Source organism: Oryza brachyantha, chromosome 12, assembly GCF_000231095.2.
Source record: "Oryza brachyantha chromosome 12, ObraRS2, whole genome shotgun sequence".
NCBI lineage: Eukaryota > Viridiplantae > Streptophyta > Magnoliopsida > Poales > Poaceae > Oryza > Oryza brachyantha.
Genome location: NC_023174.2, coordinates 7,780,545 through 7,799,955, shown reverse-complemented (window position 1 = coordinate 7,799,955; position 19,411 = coordinate 7,780,545). Strand labels below are relative to the sequence as shown.

At 37.1% G+C, this 19,411-nt stretch overlaps 1 protein-coding gene and 2 long non-coding RNA genes across 4 annotated transcripts; all 3 read right to left on the bottom strand.

Moving 5' to 3' along the window:
* Positions 1–575: 575 nt before the first annotated feature.
* Positions 576–1,501, bottom strand: LOC121055942. Its single transcript, XR_005812898.1, has 3 exons — positions 1,422–1,501; positions 1,208–1,337; positions 576–819 (listed from the first exon to the last, which is right to left on the bottom strand). It is a non-coding gene; the product is annotated as an uncharacterized LOC121055942 (long non-coding RNA).
* A 10,026-nt stretch (positions 1,502–11,527) lies between these two features.
* Positions 11,528–15,726, bottom strand: LOC107305445. The gene is made up of 11 exons (XM_040529398.1): positions 15,513–15,726; positions 14,849–14,956; positions 13,307–13,455; positions 12,983–13,131; positions 12,768–12,884; positions 12,630–12,687; positions 12,475–12,491; positions 12,300–12,390; positions 12,153–12,197; positions 11,613–11,936; positions 11,528–11,547 (listed from the first exon to the last, which is right to left on the bottom strand). The coding sequence occupies exons 5-11, from the start codon at positions 12,825–12,827 to the stop codon at positions 11,528–11,530; spliced, it is 615 nt and encodes a 204-aa protein (XP_040385332.1). The 5' UTR covers positions 12,828–12,884; positions 12,983–13,131; positions 13,307–13,455; positions 14,849–14,956; positions 15,513–15,726.
* Positions 15,727–16,325: 599 nt separating this feature from the next.
* On the bottom strand, positions 16,326–17,695 carry LOC121056041. 2 transcript variants are annotated; one of them, XR_005812962.1, is made up of 4 exons: positions 17,650–17,695; positions 17,297–17,352; positions 17,066–17,162; positions 16,326–16,434 (listed from the first exon to the last, which is right to left on the bottom strand). It is a non-coding gene; the product is annotated as an uncharacterized LOC121056041 (long non-coding RNA). The 2 variants fall into 2 exon arrangements; XR_005812961.1 differs by having other exon boundaries at positions 17,297–17,355; positions 17,622–17,683.
* Between the last annotated feature and the right edge of the window lie 1,716 nt (positions 17,696–19,411).

Genomic DNA, 19,411 nt, shown 5'->3' with positions numbered 1-19,411 from the left:
AAAAAAAATTGATTGCCTAAATAGATGATTCTTAAGCGTGTAGTGAAGCTCGTAACTTGAATGGCTAAGAATGTTCATGTCCACGTGCCAGTTACATGAAGCATATAATTGGCACAACACACTCTATGTTAATTATTCATCTAATAGGCTAAATGTTGGGATAATCCGACTAAATTCTTATCGTGTCTTGCGTCGGGCTAGTTCTCAACCATAAAAATAAGTTTAAAACAAACAGAAAACCCAATCAATGATATTTCTTTTCCTATAACTCATTTTCCGGTGAATAGCTCTTAATATGTCCAGTCTACGCTGCAAGTGGCACGAATAGCTGTAGTAGGCAAAGGGGTCGATTATTGAGAGCATGAAAAACAAAACCACTAATGTTAAGACATATTTTAGATTATTCTTTAACTTAATGTATTTCTTAAAATACAAACTCTTTAGCTACACTAAAACAATCACAAACTCTTATAAACCAATAGTAAGAACAGGACTAACAGTGAAGTACATAAAATATGTACATGATTGACAATAAAGAGAACTAAATTTTTATTTCTCTACTCAAGTTGCCATTTTCCTAATTTATACAGATAAGTAAAATCAGTGGGTGGAGGCCTGCCAAGCTGGCATCACCGAGTATAATTACACATCAACAGCTATGAATATTTTACTCAATACATGAAAATATATAGATTGTCAAGGAGTGATCGAAACAGTTATAAATATTGTTGCTACCATATACAGTCATCACCAGGTTGAGTGGTAGATCATAAGAAACCTCATTGCTGCACTTCTCTTCAAAAATATCTTTAGAGTTTCCTGCATATTTATAACAGGAATTGTAAGCACCAAACACAAGAAAAGATCTGCAATTAATCAAAAAAGATCTGGACAAATATATAGCTGAATAAAACATATTTATTAGCAAAACAAAAATCTATGCACTTATAGTTTCTCAAACATCATGTATTTTAGTTTAATGCCAGAATCTTAGGATTATACCAACTAGCCAGTTTTTAACGGGAATAAGAACTTGTAGCACTTGCGAAATGACCGAGAAGGTTCAAATTCAGACGTAGTTCACAGGGTGTCTGTGTGTATTCCTCACATGGAATCCTTCTAAGATGTACCACTATTTGACTCTACCAGACATGCATATTATTTTTCGATAAAAATAACTATAACATTATTATTCCTAATATCTTACCTAAAAATAAATGGAAGGAAATAAAATAGTGATTTTTTGGCTTTAATATGACTGTCAGTTTTCTTGGTTTCTTCTGCTATGTTCCTGACCCCACAATGTCGAAGTTATTTACACAAGCTGCTGTTGATCCCTACAAAGAGTATACATAAGGTGCGTGCATTATACATTACACCAGAAGATTCAACTAATTTTCAGCCTATTGTATCTAAAGCACCTTATCTTGCTTCATGACTACTATCTTAATGTTTTCTTCATAGTCACAATGACATTATGAACCTTTGAGCTTTTTCTGACTCTGTAAAAAATAAAAGAAAAGCTGATTATCAATATTTGGTTAAGGAAAATTATGCATGCCACATAAAAAAACATAAAGCAGGTATGTTGAAAATCCAGTATACCAAATTTATTATAGCAAGGTAGTAAAGATAAAAGTTTAGAAAGATTTTGCTTCCAAACATGAATTAAACCTTTACTTCAGTTTCCCAAGGATAGCTAGGGAAGTTCTGTGAGAAAAACAAACAGGTTAATAGGTTATTATAATTTCCAAAAATGCTAGCCCCTGCCTTTTTTTATTTGTACTGATTTTTATAGCACTCCCATTGATTTCTACATTGCAAAAGTCATTCTTACTTGCATCTCTTTAAGAAATATGCTATTGCTATTTTTTAAGAGCAGCCATTATGTACATGATGTTCACAACATAATAGAGAAGCATCCATAAATCCATCACCAAATTTTACCATTAAGACATTTCACTGGGCAGTCAGTGTGCCTAACAGAGAGGAAGAGACCAATCCATTTTTGTATGGTCTTAGCGTAAGGAGAGGGATGTTATATGAGTTTAATTAGATTGATAAACACGGATATCGTGTCAACAAGTAAAACAAATGGAATATAATTAACACACTGACCTGTAGATTAGTTTGATGCTGATTTGAGAGGATTGCCTTGCATCTGCCAAGGATGGTGCCCAGATGAATATGGAGCATGAACATAAGCAAACAACAACCATGTCATTGGAGTCCAATAACCAAGGGAACTCAAGCACACATAAAGTACAGGAAATCATAATGTGGTCTCAGGAAGAACTATGTGCATAAAACATGTCCTTTATTTCCTAACATGCAGTTAGATAGTATGCTAACTGCACCCTTGAACTACGGACTAAAATATGTACTTCCACATTTATTATAAAATATGTGAACATCCAGATAAATTGCCAACAACTAAAGATCATAGTGTTTATTAAACATAACAAATAGAAATTCTCAACAGTTATAAGTCCAACAATGTAACAGGGATAAACTGGAGTTGAGATCAAATGTGTGGTTAAGAATTCATAGAGAGGGCATTGGCACAACCATGAAATAAGGCTACATCATAGAGGAAAAGATAATTGTAAATTGCAAACATGAGAAGATGCTAGTGCTACTGAAGCATTTCATCAAACACCTCAGCAGCATATAGAACATCATACTCACCTATTGTTGTTGTCATTATCTGGTAGTATTGATGTTGTCCAGCTTCCATGGGAGGGTCAGCATGATTCATTCGGTGCATTCTTTTGCCAGATCGCCTTATACTGTCATGCACAGCTGCTACATTTGCTAGTAAAATGAACGGAGTAAAAGAGGAGTAGAGGACAGGATCAGCAGTCAAAAGGATTTGAGCTTCCTGAGTAGGCTGTTGTGGTCCAGTCACTTGGGGAACCTCGTCCATGGAAGAGGAGGCATGATTTGAGCGGAGGACGACGATGGACGTGGTGTCATGGAATTGAGGATGGCGTCAGCATCACCTGGAGTGACGACAACAATGGAGCGAAGGACGGTGGCAAAGGTGCCCTACAGTGGAGGATGGTGATGGCCACAACGAAAGCAGATCTGTAGATGGCGATGGTCGCAGTGTCTTGGGGTGGAGGATTGGAGTGGAGGATGACGACGATCGTGCTGGCGTGGCACATCAGAGTGGAACGATGGCGACAACCGTGAAGCAGTGATAGTGCCTTGAAGTGGATGATGATAACGACACCTTGGAGCAAACAATAACGCTCCTATTGTCTTGGAGTAGAGGACGGCGGCGGCGACGCGATAGAGCGCATGGTGGCGCCTTAAAGCAGAAGGTCGGCCGTCTACACTTGAAGCATTTAGAGGGGAGAAGGAGGAGGAGGAGCTGTTTGTGGCAAGTAGACAGACTAATTCCAAGGAGCACTCGGAGCATTCAGAGGGGAAGAGGATCTATTTGTGGTAATTAAACCGATTAATTCCAAGGAGGTTGACAACCGTTGGATAGGGTGTGTACTGTGAAGCATTTCTAGATAGAGACATAGGTGGGCAATTTGAACCGCTAGATACAAGGATCCAATGGCTATGTGTTGGGGATGAAAATTTTGTGTACATCTTGCTGTTTACATGTAGTAAAGAACCAACTCATGCTTTTTATATTAGTATAGATATAGATATTTCAGTCAGAGTACAGAAACAATTTTCAGAAATGGAATAGAAAACCCAAATTATTCAGAAAACCTAGGTATGGTGAAACCACCAAGAAAGCTTTATTCAAACTCACTAAAACAGGGTCTCCTACTATATCTAGTTTTCTAATACCAAACTGATAGCAACTTCTAGCCAAAACATTCAGAACCAGGGTTCACCTTTTTGAGTGTCGAATCCCGGTCCCCAGTGGCATGACATTTTCCACAAAATTTCAATCAAATTTTAGTTGAATTCTACTGTTTAGAATTTGAATTCATAAAAAATATTTGAAATTTCACCTGGAATCTACTTTTGTCCCTCACCAAAACCTCAAAATTTCACATTTTTTGTCAAAAATGTAAAGCCTGGTTAGGATTCAGGTCTAAATGTCTAAAAATAGTATCAAGTTCTAGGGATCTATTTGCAAAAAGTTAGAATATGCAAAGCATCAAATAGTATCAGGTTTTCTTTTACCAAATTTAATAGCACAACTATGGCACAAAAAAGAAATGCGCCAACTCACACACAACAAACTGCTAGAAACAAATGCAGGATGACATGAATGTTTGAATGAATAAAAGAAAGGATACATACGGTTCTTGTGCATGCACCAATTCACTATTTACATGTAATGAGGTATCAAGGAAACATACCCAAAACACTTTAGGAAAGATATGTATGTAGGCAATAGAATTTCGGCAACTGCAAGTCTTAGCGACTCACGCAACTCTTTATCTGGAAGACTGGAACAGACCAGCCACACTGTTTTTTGGTAAATCTCCTCAAATAGAACATTGAAAGACCTAAATCTGGTCACATCACAGTGAGCGGAACAATGTTTCAGAAAATGCATGGTAAAAAATAAGTCATCAAGAAGCAAGCTAGAATTATTAGCGTATATGACCAACCTCTCCTTGACTGTGGCTCTTGAAGCTCCACTGCTATGCCTCCCTCGCTTCCTACTTGACCACTAACCCTTATGAAGTCAAACCTTGACCAGAGAGGCATTGAAGACCAGCAAAATCAGAATATAGGCATAAATATTTATTAATCTCATTCCTCCTATTAAACATCAACATTAGCAACAAAATGCAAGAGAAAATAAACAGTAGATTTTATTCAAATATGACAATGGACCTTTGACCGAGCAATCCTTCTATATTGATTTGCATTTTGCTGCACAATTCTTTGATGCCTTTGAATCCAGTCACCCCCCCCCCCCCCCAATAAATCTTTGGCTTTTGATCTGAAAGAAAGAAAAGAAAGACATTAGACTGTACCCATCCATGCACTTACTGATCTATTAGTTATTGTGATTTTGCTTTCTATCTTACGTCACAGGAGCATACCTGCGGACAGATTTCACGATATAATGAATGTACATAAAAAATATGTGCATCAAAGCAGGATCCTTGTATTATTTTGCTTTTGCATCCAGATTGTTCTGTAAAACCTGCATGATACTCGTGGTTACAGTGGCCAGCTCTGAACTTGTTCCATCTTCCCTTTTGAACTCCTCGAAGAGCTGTTTTAGAGTTGACTGATAGCTGCACAGAGGTTAATTGCTGTCAATTTCTTTTCGACAAAGCTATAGCCATTGCAGCTTGGTAAAACAAAATATTTTGAACGGGTATTAAATAGGTAAAAAAATCAGATATCATGTCAAGACAATGTTTGCAAGAATGGTACAAAAGAAGTTCAGCTACAAATGAGTGTTTTGTGGTTTTGGTGTATAAGGTCATCCAAAATCAGAGAAATACAACAACAGTCAGCAATGATTGCAAAATACAACATACTGGTGGATAGGTTTGAAGAAGAAACACATGAAAACATAGCCAGGCACCAATCTAATTACATGAAAGGTTAAGTGCAAATGATATGAATGTATACTTACTCAAATAAAATTTAACATGGTTAATCATGTAGCTCGTCAAAGGATGCACTGTCCCATCGATATGAATATTTTTTGTTGCGTCCTTTTCGACAGCTTCAAAATCACAGAAAGTCTTCTGTGTAGTTTGTGCTAAGCATTTTATCAAACTCAATGCAGACTCACGCATTTGAGAGCTTGATTCTCCAACAAAGATGGTGTCGATATACACAATAAATTAAAAATATATTAGATATTACTTATTTTCACATGTAAAATAATTTGCATTCGGTGGTAGTCTAAAGTCTCCACAATCACAATAAGATCTGTCCAGTAAAGTGCATTTTTAATTAAATAATATGCAAACATGAAATCCAAGTTCAAAAGACCATAGTGAAAATTGATTTTTGACAAAAGGTGAACTAAGTACAGATGGACCAATAGTGTAACTTTGGAAAATGTGGTATCAAACTGTATCATATCAGTATAATAATGCCCCATATTCTACTTATATTTTAAATCTGCAGTGAGAAGTTTGGCATTTTTGCAACATTCATAGAAACTTACAGACAGATCAATATCGTTAAGCAATTCTGCACAAAAAGGTTGTGGTTGGCCAATGAAACAATAAATAGATAGCTATGGTATGAATCACAAACTTACATCTGCTTGAAGTTCACACATTATTTCATACATGTCAAGTAGCACAAACAACTTCTTGAGGGGCAGCGCCGGGCGATGGACGTCCGCGGGCCCGTGGCGGCTTCCGGCGAGGAAGGGCAAGCGCATCGGCAGCGGGCTGAGGGGCGCGGGGGCGAGGGAGCAGTGGCAGCGGCAGGCTAAGCGAGAGGCGAGCTTGGTGGCGGCAGGGCAAGGGAGCGGAGGCCAAGGGGGAGGTGAGGCAGCGGCCTGGCATGTCGATGGCAGGGTGAGGGGCGTTGCGTAGGTGGGATGCGGTGGTTAACGCCAGATACGTGGGGACAGAGATGGTTGCAAAGTGGCATGTGAATTGCAACATTAATTGAAAGGTTAATGCAACCTACAAAGTGGATCATTGGATGGATGTATACGACGGTTAGGAAACTTTTGCGTACATTTTTCTTGGTGGACGTAAGAAAGAATGAACTGGTACTTTTTATATTAGTTTATATAGATAAGCATGTGTTTTCATTAATGAGAAGGTGCGTACCAGCAGGCTCTGTCTCCGCATAAATACATGAATGTTTCTATCCAACTGAAGAATTTACAGTTACATATAGATCAGATACTTTTTCATCTAAAAAATAGAAAATAGACTGGTATATGATATTTATATAAAAAATTTAAGTGCCAGATATATTACTTGCATCTCTCAACGAGTGTATCTCAGCTTCAATCTTTGACCCATTCATGCTAAATGTGTAGCTACCGAGTCCACGTCTTACCACATCAATCTACAGCAAAAATTAGGCATGCGATTGAAACGTAAACATGGATATATACGAAACTACTGCAGGATAAGATTTAATGAGAATTACCATGTATTTGCTCCCCACTACGTTTAGGGCAACAGTTAGATTAACAAGAGATGTGTTGAAAAGGGAAATTAATCAGACAGGTGCCATGCTTTCTGTTCAAAAATGGAATGAGCATATTTGAAGTAAAGGCATCGTTCATCATACAGTATGTTACCTTTGGTGGTATTTGACCTTTACTGAGATAACGAACATAATCGGTAAAAACAGTTGAGGTCCTACTTGTTGATGCTTCCTGCAACATAAATACAAGCTTGGTAATGATATCTGATTTAGAAGCTGATAACATACTACTGAATTATTTTGCAAACATACATATAGGGCTCCACCAACAACTAAAAGATACCATGGGGGCCTCTCAAGTTAACGAGAGATGTGTTGAAAAGGGAAATTAATCAGACAGGTGCCATGCTTTTTGTTAGAAAATGGAATGAGCATATGTGAAGTAAGGGCATCGTTCATCATACAGTATGATACCTTTGGTTGTATTTGACCTTTACTGAGATAACCAACATAATCAGTAAAAACACTTGAGCTCCTGCTTGATGCTTCCTGCAACATAAATACAAGCTTGGTAACAATATCTGATTTAGAAGCTCATAACATACTACTAAATTATTTTGCAAACATACACATAGACCTCCTTCAACAACTGAAAGATACCATGGGGGCCTCTGAGCTCTAGCATGCATAGATATTCTGCTGTATAACCAACCAGTGTGGATCTTATTTTCCCGATAGTCTGTATTCTGTGAATATGAAAATGACATATGATAGTCTGCAGCCTGTGAATATGTAAACAAAGACCATTTGCTTTAATGGAGTTATCTTACATTCAACAGATCCACTGTGTAATCAATATTTGTACGTTTTTCTCATTGGGATCCTCTACTTGCGGCTTTAGAGCCATCATATCTTGTTCAATTCTTTGCTTAATATTCTCTTCAGAGAACTCCCATAAAGCAATTAGAACATGTCTGCGCCACTGCATCCGAATACTTCTCTTGACAAGATAAGGCTGAAAAAATGATTGTGAATTGGCGGACATAAATTTCAAGATTGCAGTTGTACCGAAGACCATAGTTGTGTAGTTCAAAAACTGTGATATCTGATAAAATCTATGTATATATGTCTCGACCATTCTACGCTAAAGTATAGGATACCTATGATGAAACAAAGCAAACTAAATCTTACATCCTCTCATCGATGGCCATCTTTCTCCTGGCTGTTGACGACTGCTCTCCTAGTTCAGTAAACATCTCCAGCTCTGAAAGGCTTCTTGCTATGCTCATGCGGAGTTCACCCAATTTAGTGGGTTCGAGAAGTTGGCTTGCTTTAAGTGCCAACTACAACATAAAAAAAATCTATCATTCTCTAGATCATGAGATGTGTTGAATACTTAGATCATTATAACCAAAATGTCAGAGTACACCGTATGGTTCAGCCTAGAGAAACAAATCAACTGGTCTCTATAAGCAGAAGGATTGGGATACACCAATGCTTCTAGAAGCCGCAGACGTTCTATTACATCAGACTGGAGACATAAAAACAAAAATGCTCAACTACACAGGGTTCTAGGCATGCTCATATTTTGCTCAGGTCACAACATGCTGTTGAAAGTATAAGCACATAATGATTTAATCTGTCGCGTAAATAAATCATGACATTGTAAAGCGAAAGCATGGCAGCACATAGATCAACCAACATGTATAGATCTAATCTAAACATGCATGTGAAATAGCTACACACGAATAGATTAAATAGAGGCAGAACTAGATTAAACATAATTGACCTGTACCGAAGATTGTTTTAAAGAGGATTGGAAGCAGCACGAACGACTCGCGGCGTAGGATGTTGACGACAGCGAACCGCGACCAATCGACGGGGAAGACGAGCTGTCGTTGACGAACAGCAAGCAGTCGTGCAGAGCGCTTCCCAAAAACCTTATTCGCCCTCTCCCGGTGCAGGACTTCACGAGGACGATGGTTCCGGAGACCTGCTTTCCTGATCGCTGGTGCACACTAGCGAAGGGGACGGAGTAGACGACAGTGGCGGCGCAGCACAGAGGAGAGGCAAACCCTACATTGTTTTTCACGTACGTTGCAACGAGGTAGCGGTCCGGTATTTATAGGACGTGTGATCAGCACGCCTACCACGTCGTAACCGAACCGAATAGGCCACGCGTAACCTATCCGGACTCTATGCTATCTCGCGCAAGAAAGAATCCGATACGATAAGTTTCCAAAAACTGATCACCGGAATTTCCGTTTCACGCAGCAAAACAAAACTGCAAAAGGAAGCTGTATCTGCGCAAGCACGAGGAGCTAATTTTGGCGGACCATTCACGCGCATGTCGTGCAAGCGCGCCACCCGGCCCGGCCCGTGCCCGAGCCAGGCCAGGCGAGCGCGCGCGCGTGTATTGCTCTATTTCCTTCTTGCTCAAGAGCCTAGAGAGCACTCTCCTATTTAAGGAGGTCTCACTCTCATAGAACTAGCAAGGTGGTACTAAATATTCTCATGCATGCTTTCATGAGGTGTGCTTTTGTGATTTTTCAATGAATTATTCTACACATGGGCCTTAGCCCAATTAATCATTCCAACACATGCAGCATCCAGAGTTTGTTCTAAATGAGTCCCTTGACCTTGTTCGCCTTCTCAAAAAATTCCATTGTTAAAATGTTTGTATATCTATGCATTGAATGCATCCTGAATGCGGGAATGTTGAAAGGATCCTGATCTCGTACTATTCAAAAATCATAAACATTTAGAATTTTTTGAAGAAATATTATTTTTTAATGGAAATTCGTAAAATTGGAGTCCGTCGGCTGGAAATCGCTAAAATAGAGGCATGTCAACATCCCCCGGTCAACAGGGGCCCTGTCAACATCCCCCCGGTCGACAGGGCCACGTGTGCAGTGCCCTGTCGAACTTTGCTAGTTCAACAGGTGCTGCCCTTTTTTTTATTTGTATATTATTTATTTCTTGCTATTTTAGTAATATGTAAAATATTATTGTAGTATTTATTTATTTTCTTGTATATTTGTGAAATATTAATGCACTCTGTCCCGAAATAACATCATTTTTCGATTTCTGTGTCGAAAGTTTGACCATTCGTTTTATTTTAAAAAAAATTGTTAAAAAACTTAAAAAGATATAGTTTTTCGATTAATGGAAGGAAAATATGAGGAAAAAAAAGAAAAGATATAGTTTTTGAATCGGACAACTCTAGGAGAAAAAAACAGAAAAGAACAGCCATCCGTGCAGCACAGCCCAAGGTCACTAATTAATCTCCCCCAATTAATTAATCTACTAGCTAAATTGACCGACCGATCCTACCAAACACCCAGCTTAGTTATTTCAGACAAAATAAGTTCCCAAAATAAGATATGCGTACGACGCAATTCTAAACTAGGCCATGTTTAGTCCCAAAATAAAAATTTTCAAGCCATCACGTCGAATATTTGAATATTAAATGTATGCTGTCAATTTCTTTTCGACAAAGCTATAGCCATTGCAGCTTGGTAAAACAAAATATTTTGAATGGGTATTAAATAGGTAAAAAGAATCAGATATCATGTCAAGATCATGTTTGCAAGAATGGTACAAAATGAGTGTTTTGTGGTTTTGGTGTATAAGGTCATCCAAAATGAGAGAAATACAACAGTCAGCAATGATTGCAAAACACAACATACTGGTGGATAGGTTTGAAGAAGAAAACATGAAAACATAGCCAGGCACCTATCTAATTACATGAAAGGTTATGTGCATATGACATGAATGTATACTTACTCAAATAAAATTTAACATAGTTAATCACGTAACTCATCAAAGGATGCACTGTCCCATCGATATGAATATTTTTTGTTGCATCCTTTTCGACAGCTTCTTCAAAATCACTGAAAGTCCTCTGCGCAGTTTGTGCTAGGCATTTTGTCAAACTCAATGCAGACTCACGCATTTGAGAGCATGATTCTCCAACAAAGATGGTGTCAATCTACACAATAAATTAAAAATATATTAGATATTACTTATTTTCACATCTAAAATAATTTGCATTCGGTTGGTAGTCTAAAGTCTCCACAATCACAATAAATCTGTCCAGTAAAGTGCATTTTTAATTAAAGAATATGCAAACATGAAATCCAAGTTGAAAAGACCATGGTGAAAATTGATTTTTGACGGAAGGTGAACTAAGTACAGATGGACCAACAGTGTAACTTTGGAAAATGTGGTATCAAACCCTGTCATATCAGTACAATAATGCCCCATATACTACTAATATTTTAAATCTGCAGTGAGAAGTTTGGCATTTTTGCAACTTTCATAGAAACTTACAGACAGATCATTATCGTTAAGTAATTCTGCACAAAAAGGTTGTGGTTGGCCAATGAAACAATAAATAGATAGTTATGGTATGAATCACAAATTTACATCTGCTTGAAGTTCACACATAATTTCATACATGTCAAGTAGCACAAACAACATCTTGAGGGGCAGTGCCGGGCGATGGACGTCCGCGGGCCCGCGGCGTTGTCCGGCGAGGGATGGGCACGGCGGCCCCGGGCGAGGGCCGCGGAGGGGCCTGGCCATCTGAGCAGCTTCCGGCGAGGGAGGGCAAGCGCATCGGCAGCAGGGTGAGGGGTGCGGGGGCGAGGAAGCAGTGGTGGCGGCGAGCTGAGGGAGAGGCGAGCTTGGTGGCGGCCGTGCAAGGGAGCGGAGGCCAAGGGGGAGGTGAGACAGCGGCGCGGCGTGTCGATGGCGGGGTGAGGGGCGTGGCGTCGGTGTGATGCGATGGTTAACGTCAGATACGTGGGGACAGACATGGTTGCAAAGTGGCATGTTAATTGCAACATTAATTGAAAGGTTAATCCAACCTACAAAGTGGATCGTTGGATGGATGTATATGACGGTTAGGAAACTTTTGTGTACATTTTTCTAGGTGGACGTAACAAAGAATCAACTAGTACTTTTTATATTAGTTTGGTAAGCATGTGTTCTCATTGATGAAAAGACGCGTACCAGCAGGCTTTGTCTCTGCATAAATAAATGAATAGATAAGCATGTGTTCTCATTGATGAAAAGGTGCGTACCAGAAGGCTCCGTCTCTCCATAAGTAAATGAAAGTTTCCATCCAACTGAAGAATTTACAGTGACATATAGATCAAATACTTTTTCATCTAAAAAATAACACTGATATATGATATTTATATAAAAAATTTAAGAGTTAGTTATATTACTTGCATCTCTCAACGAGTGTATCTCAGCTTCAATCTCTGACCCATTCATGGTAAATTTGTAGCTACCGAGTCCACGTCTTACCATATCAATCTGCAGCAAAAATTAGGCATGAATTTGAAATGTAAACGCGGATATATACTAAACTACTGCAGGATAAGATTTAATGAGAATTACCATGTATTTGCTCCCCTCTACGTTTGTAGGCAACAGTCAAATTAACCAGAGATGTATTAAAAATGGAAATTAATCAGACAGGTGCCATGCTTTTTGTTCAAAAATGGAATGAGCATATGTGAAGTAAGGGTATCATTCATATGGTAGTATTTGACCTTTACTGAGATAACCAACATAATCGGTAAAAACACTTGAGCTCCTGCTTGATGCTTCCTGCAACATAAATACAAGCTTGGTAACGATATCTGATTTAGAAGCTCATAACATACTACTGAATTATTTTGCAAACATACATATAGAGCTCCTCCAACAACTGAAAGATACCATGGGGGCCTCTCAGCTCTAATATGCATAGATATTCTACTGCATAACCAACCAGTGTGGATTTTATTTTCTCGATAGTCTGCAGCCTGTGGAGGATATTAACTCTATCATGTAAACAAAGACCATTTGCTTTAATGGAGTTATCTTACATTGAACAGATCCACTGTGTAATCAATATTTGTACGTTTTTCTCATTGGGATCCTCTACTTGCTGTTTAGAGCCATCATATCTTGTTCAATTCTTTGCTTAATATTCTCTTCAGAGAACTCCCATAAAGCAATTAGACCATGTCTGCGCCACTGCATCCGAATACTTCTCTTGACAAGATAAGGCTGAAAAGATGATCGTGAATTGGACATAAATTTCAAGATTGCAGTTGTACCGAAGACCATAGTTGTGTAGTTCAAAAACTTTGTGATATCTGATAAAATGTATGTATATATGTCTCGACCATTCTACGATAAAGTGTTGGATCCCTATGATGAAACAAAGCAAACTAAATCTTACATCCTCTCATCGATGGCCATCTTTCTCCTGGCTGTTGACGACCGCTCTCCTTCAGTAAACATCTCCAGCTCTGAAAGGCTTCTTGCTATGCTCATGTGGAGTTCAGTCAATTTAGTGGGTTTGAGAAGTTGGCTTGCTTTAAGTGCCAACTGCAACATAAAAAAATCGATCATTCTCTAGATCATGAGATGCACTAAATACTTAGATCATTATAACCAAAATTTCAGAGTACACCATATGGTTCAGCACTTCAGCCTAGAGAAACAAATCAACTGGTCTATATGAGCAGAAGGATTGGGATACACCAATGCTTCTAGAAGCCGTAGACATTCTATTACATCAGACTGGAGACATAAAAACAAAAATGCTCAGCTACACAGGGTTCTAGGCATGCTCGTAACATTTAACTCCATTGGTTCAGCTCCATTTTGTGAATGATTAGCACATAAATATATTTCAACATTCCACATCCAGGATATAGTATAATCATAAGAAAATATTTATGTGTCTAAAATTTCCAGCATCAAGAAGGCAAGTAGAATTCTCCATTTTGACTCTATGATATTAAGTACACTAGTAATTGTGCACGTGCAAGGCACGTTATGACCCATATGAATTGAGTCCGTGCATAAAATTCTTAGCTGAGGCAGCCCATTTGACATTATGAATCTGAGTAAATGACCATTATAAACAATTATCAACTAAATTTAATAATGAGAACAAATAAGTGAAATTATGCGATTAAATTATATGAAGAATAATTATCATAGTTCATTTTTAGATTACTCTGACAACGGTTCTTTACAACCGTTAAATTGAAAATATCTCACATAGGGAGCAATATAATATCTACCACTGGGATCAAATCTCAATTGCCCATATACCCCCATAAAAGCCCAGGAAACTGGCAATTCTTCAAAGACCGCCCTTACAAAACACCAAAAAAATAACTTAGAATATTTAATCTAAAAGCATGCAAAAAGGAGTCACGTTTACGATTTGTAATCAGCCAATTTCTCATATTAATTTTAATTGCACAAAATTCTTCCGAGGTAACTATACATTTTCCTATATATATATATATATATATATATATATATATATATGTATGTATATATATATATGTATATATGTGTATATATATATATATATCATCGAAGATGGGAGTTCCATAACTTCTCATAGAATGTGTGCAACTCCATACCTTCTTCATAATCTTGATCCTTGTTATCAACACAAAAGAAGGATCATCCGGTGGAATCAACTAATAATGTAATTACTGACAAATTGATGCAGGTTATGACCTTGACAAGTAGTTAGTATTATATGACTAACATATAAGAAAGAAGAAAAGACATTCACTCATGCGACTTATGGAGTCCTTCGGTTATTTAGGATCATGGTTCCTTCCATAGAAAGGTAAACAAAAATTCAAAAAACAATATAATTTGCCAAGACACCTCATGAAAGATGCTATCTTCTGCTACATTCAAAATTTGTATAAACTAATTGGTGAAGTCAGTCAATTTCAGGAGAATTTACCTGGATTATGTTACAATAAGGATGATGATTCTATTCTCAAGTAGCACCGATCTTTACGGTTCTTTCGCACCATCGAGCATCCATATCAAACCATCATCAGTGAATGGACTTAACACAACAATCAAATTAGAGTTCAAGCATTCAACTACTATACTTTAGAAAAAAACAATTAAGAAACTCATTGTCAACCATCATCAAAACATAAGTTTGCAAAAAACATGAGGGTCTGGAGTAGCCCTTGCACCCTAGTGGAGAGATTTGGCTGGAGATTTGGGCCATAAGACCAAAACACGATTATTGTGATTTACTAAAATAATAGGTATAGCATAATAAGATGTCTAACTTGGATGTAGTGTGATAAAAACTAGCTAAGCTACCCCAGATGCATAATCAAGTTGAACCTAATTTGCTAATAGACATATTAACAATGTGATTTTTAGGTCAAATCCTACGAGCTTGAGGCTAGGGAAATCAAAAGGGTGTAGAACAAAAACCGCGTTTTAATTGTTACTCCATGGGTTAATAGGTATACATGCATATCCCATTTTCCCCCTTTTTTAAGAAAGTTTAAGGTTTCTTTGCATTTAAGAGAGAATATAGATGTAGCTTTCTTATTTATGCATGCACCACTGATCATAAATACAAAGCATGGGCAACATGTTACCTCATTGACATGTCATCCTCTGATGCTATTGTCTGACACCTCCTCTAATCCCTATTTCATCGGCATTTAATACCATCATTATCCAGAAAAAGGAAGTAATAAAGCTACTATTCCAAACTTAATCAAAATTAAATTAGACTAAATTGAGAAAGAACTGTGTTTCTTTGTATATAAAGACCAGGTGAACCAAGGTATCACAGATGAAAGTGAGAAAAAAATGCTTTTGTTATTAGAGTCATGACATACTACTTAATATTCCATTGACTTCCATAGTTGAATAACCAGTCAAACATTTTAAGGTGGGTTGTTCATCAACTCAGTCTTTCATCAACTGTGTTATTGATTTAAACACAATGAGTTTCAGATTTATTGATCCAAAGAATAGGATGCCTTTGTCTTTTAGTTGGTTGATTAGTAGAAATTGCTTTGATTACCTGCAAAGAGCACATTACCTCCAACCTTAGTTGTGGCCCGTTAGTGTTCTGTTTGACTTCAACACAAGAGCTTAAAATAAGTAGAACCAAAAAGTTTAGAAATGATGCAAAGGAAAACAAATTGAAGCCAAGGGATCAGGGAAGGGAAGTGGATAGTAACAACACATATTTTCACCTTACTCTTAAGAGGACCTACCACCAATGGATCTATGGCTGTTTTTGGCAACAGCATCACCGCCTAATATCTGTGGCTGCATAATGTGATTTCATTTACTTTTCAGCTAACATGAACTAGCAGCTAAAATATTAAGAAACCTTAACTTTCTGCAAGCTCCAAAGATATTGGACAATTTTTCCATTCATAATAAAGTTACTCATCAAAACCAATCTCTGCTTATACTGAAACTTTTAAGTTCCAATGGTTCTACCATGTGCGTTCTCCTTAAAAATTATGAATTCAAGCTTTGAGAGAGCCTCTTCCGTTGGTCCTGCATAATCAATAATTAAATCAAGAATAACTGCCTAGTAGGACTTTAAAAAAAATATCCAATTAATATTGAAGTTAAGCAAATTACATCCAGCAAATCAGAATTAAGTCATCAAGCTATGTAGCTTGGGCAAAAATTTAACCTGCATAGAGTGGTTACTTGTTCTTGACTATTAAAGAAATTTAAACCTGCACAGAGCACTTAAACATATATACTTCTTGGTACTTTTTATATTAGTGTAGATGAAATCATTGCGATGGCTAGGGCCAACTCTCTACTCTTTCCAAGTGAGACACATTTGTAATCATAATTTTGAACTGCTTCCATTCCTATACAAAGGATGTTGTTCTACACTAAGCAGCATAATAAAATAATTTTGACAGATGTTGTACTTTTTATATTAGTGTAGATGAAATCATTGCGATGGCTAGGGCCAACTCTCTACTCTTTCCAAGTGAGACACATTTTTAATCATTATTTTGAACTGCTCCCATTCTATACAAAGGATGTTGTATTACACTGATCAGTTGCAACCTACATTTAAGAACAGTATGAATGAACAATAATTAGGTTGACACAGTCATAGATTATCAGTTCCTTTTCAGTAGATATCATAAAAAGGGGTACTTACCTGCCTACCAATTTGTTTCACCATTTGTGATGCCTTTTTAATGGATAAATGGATGGAATCCAGCTCGTTAATTAACAATTCTACTCATTTGCTCTGTCTGGTTAATAAGAAATAAGCAAAGTTAAATATGCTAAATCCAGATTAGCAACACAATATATATAATTGGCCGATTTGAGAAGAACAAAGAAATCATGTCTGTGTTTTGAGTTCAGCTGCAGTTTCTGTACCTACATTGATTGTCTCTTGGATAGTCTCCAGAAGTTGGACTCTATACTTGCATTTGCATCCTGCTTTAGAATCAAAATACTTGTCAGAGGTTGTACACGAGAATAGACAAAATCATACAAGTACACCAAGTCTTAATTTAGATGGTTTGCCAGATAAGTAGGCGCATTTATCCAAAATTTGCCTCTTGCTTTAATTTTACCAATCTGGTGGTTATTGTATCGCACATAACTTTTATAATAATGGGATGTCGAGGCCGGTTAAAAAAAACAGTAGGATCAAAACTGGCAACTACAAGCTATAATTCATGAGATGAAAAAAAAAGTCTCACTGAGTTTTCACATAGTTGGTGCTTGCACCTTCATTAAGATCTCTCCTGGACCCAACGAAATGCTGGTAGCGGTCATGTGTACCTTCCATGCTGAAAATGTAAAAATGTCAGACAAGAATTTAATTAAAATTTTCTCCCAGATAGTTATATGATTTTCAACATTAAGGCTTTGGAAACAATACCAAAAGTAACCGTAAACAATGGGGACAACAACAAAGCCTAGTTCATACCATCTTCTCCTGTAATTTACTAAGAGCTGCATTTAGGATCAAAATGCAATCTTTACAAAGATCAATCTTTTTGCATCTCTGGTTTTAACTGCATGCTTGTCCCAAAACGAAAGGCTTAAATAATGATTGTATGCCTTAAATTCTTTAGTTGTCCACTTATTTGGTGCCAAAGACCAAAAATCATGATATGCACTTAAAAGGTCTCTAAACTTGCTACCTTTTTTTTCGCTGGAACCAAACTTGCTACTTACTTGATGCTAACAGGACATTTGCTTCACCAAATCCGTCTTCAACGCTGGGGCAATTCCACATCAACTAATTTTTGTGAAAGATGAATACCTACTATTTGCACAAGTACATTGTTAATTGCTTTCAGAATTCAGAGGGTAAAATTCGAAATATTAAAATGTACAATAATTTTCTGAAGTTTGCTTTTTCAAAGGAAAAATGCTGCAATGCTAGCAAATCAGCCATCAAGTGTTCATATCTTGTGGTTGCAAAGTATGTTGGGACTATTGTTTCTATGCTTTCTGTAATGGCTACCTTAGCCTCCTTGTTAGGCGTTCTTTACAGTCTACCATACAAATAGAACATGATGTAAGCATGCCCTCTTTATAATGGTTCATTTCTAGCTTTAGTTAAAAGAAACTTTTGAATCAATTCACATAAACAAAAACAGAACAAGAGAACTTTTCATTGGCATAGCAGTCCAAGATGCTCTAAAAACATGTAAATTACTTGTGCAATCCAGCTCTTGAGCTATTCTCTTTATAGGTCTAATGAAGTCATCTTTTTCAGTACAAAAGAGATCACTGTCTTAATTACTATGTAGTTAAAGCAGAAAGGAGCAAAGGAAAGCAACAAAACAAATACCAAATACTATTTAATTCTACCATACAATCATACAAATAAAGATTGAAAGATTAAATAGTGGTTGCAGCAAATGTCAAAGAAGCTCAGGTGACAAAAGCCTATTATAGAAATAATCAATTGTCCAACCTATAGCCACGGATACTATTTGATCTTCTAAAATTCAGAGCACGTCAATCTTTATATATACTAATGGAGGCTCTCCTTTTTGCCCCCACGTTATTCCTAGAAATCAAGGCAGCTAGAAATTCCTATGGTAAAAAGAAAATCTAGAAATTCGCATGTTAATCAGACAAAAAGAAAAGTTCTCGATCATTTATTTCTACTTTGTATGTATATAAAGGCCTAGGATTAATAGTAGCAATATAATAAAACAGTTTGAATCTAACCCATACATGTATGTTGATCCTTGCATCAGATCCGGATTATGAATTTCAACAGTCCAATTCCATTGCTACTAGAATTCAACGTATATCCTAAAGGTGAACATCATACTTGCATGGTTGCATATACTATGCATGCATGCAACACATAATTAAGGCAAATAATGGTAACCATAATTTCTACTATTATAAAAATCTTTATATATCCCAAAATGTGTGTACCCTTATAGTTAAATGCATAATTTGAACTAGAATGTTGTATTTATTTTGGAATGGGGGAGTAGTAAATAGAAGCCCTCCAAAAGAC

What these genes read in the sequence shown, in the direction of transcription:
- LOC107305445 (XM_040529398.1), bottom strand. Translation starts at nt 12,827, where the DNA reads ATGCATATTAGAGCTGAGAGGCCCCCATGGTATCTTTCAGTTGTTGGA. An exon ending in TTGTTGGAGGAGCTCTATAT is followed by an intron (nt 12,688 to 12,767) that starts GTATGTTTGCAA and finishes TTTATGTTGCAG; the next exon opens with GAAGCATCAAGCAGGAGCTC. An exon ending in ACACTCGTTGAGAGATGCAA is followed by an intron (nt 12,198 to 12,299) that starts GTAATATAACTA and finishes TAAATTCTTCAG; the next exon opens with TTGGATGGAAACTTTCATTT.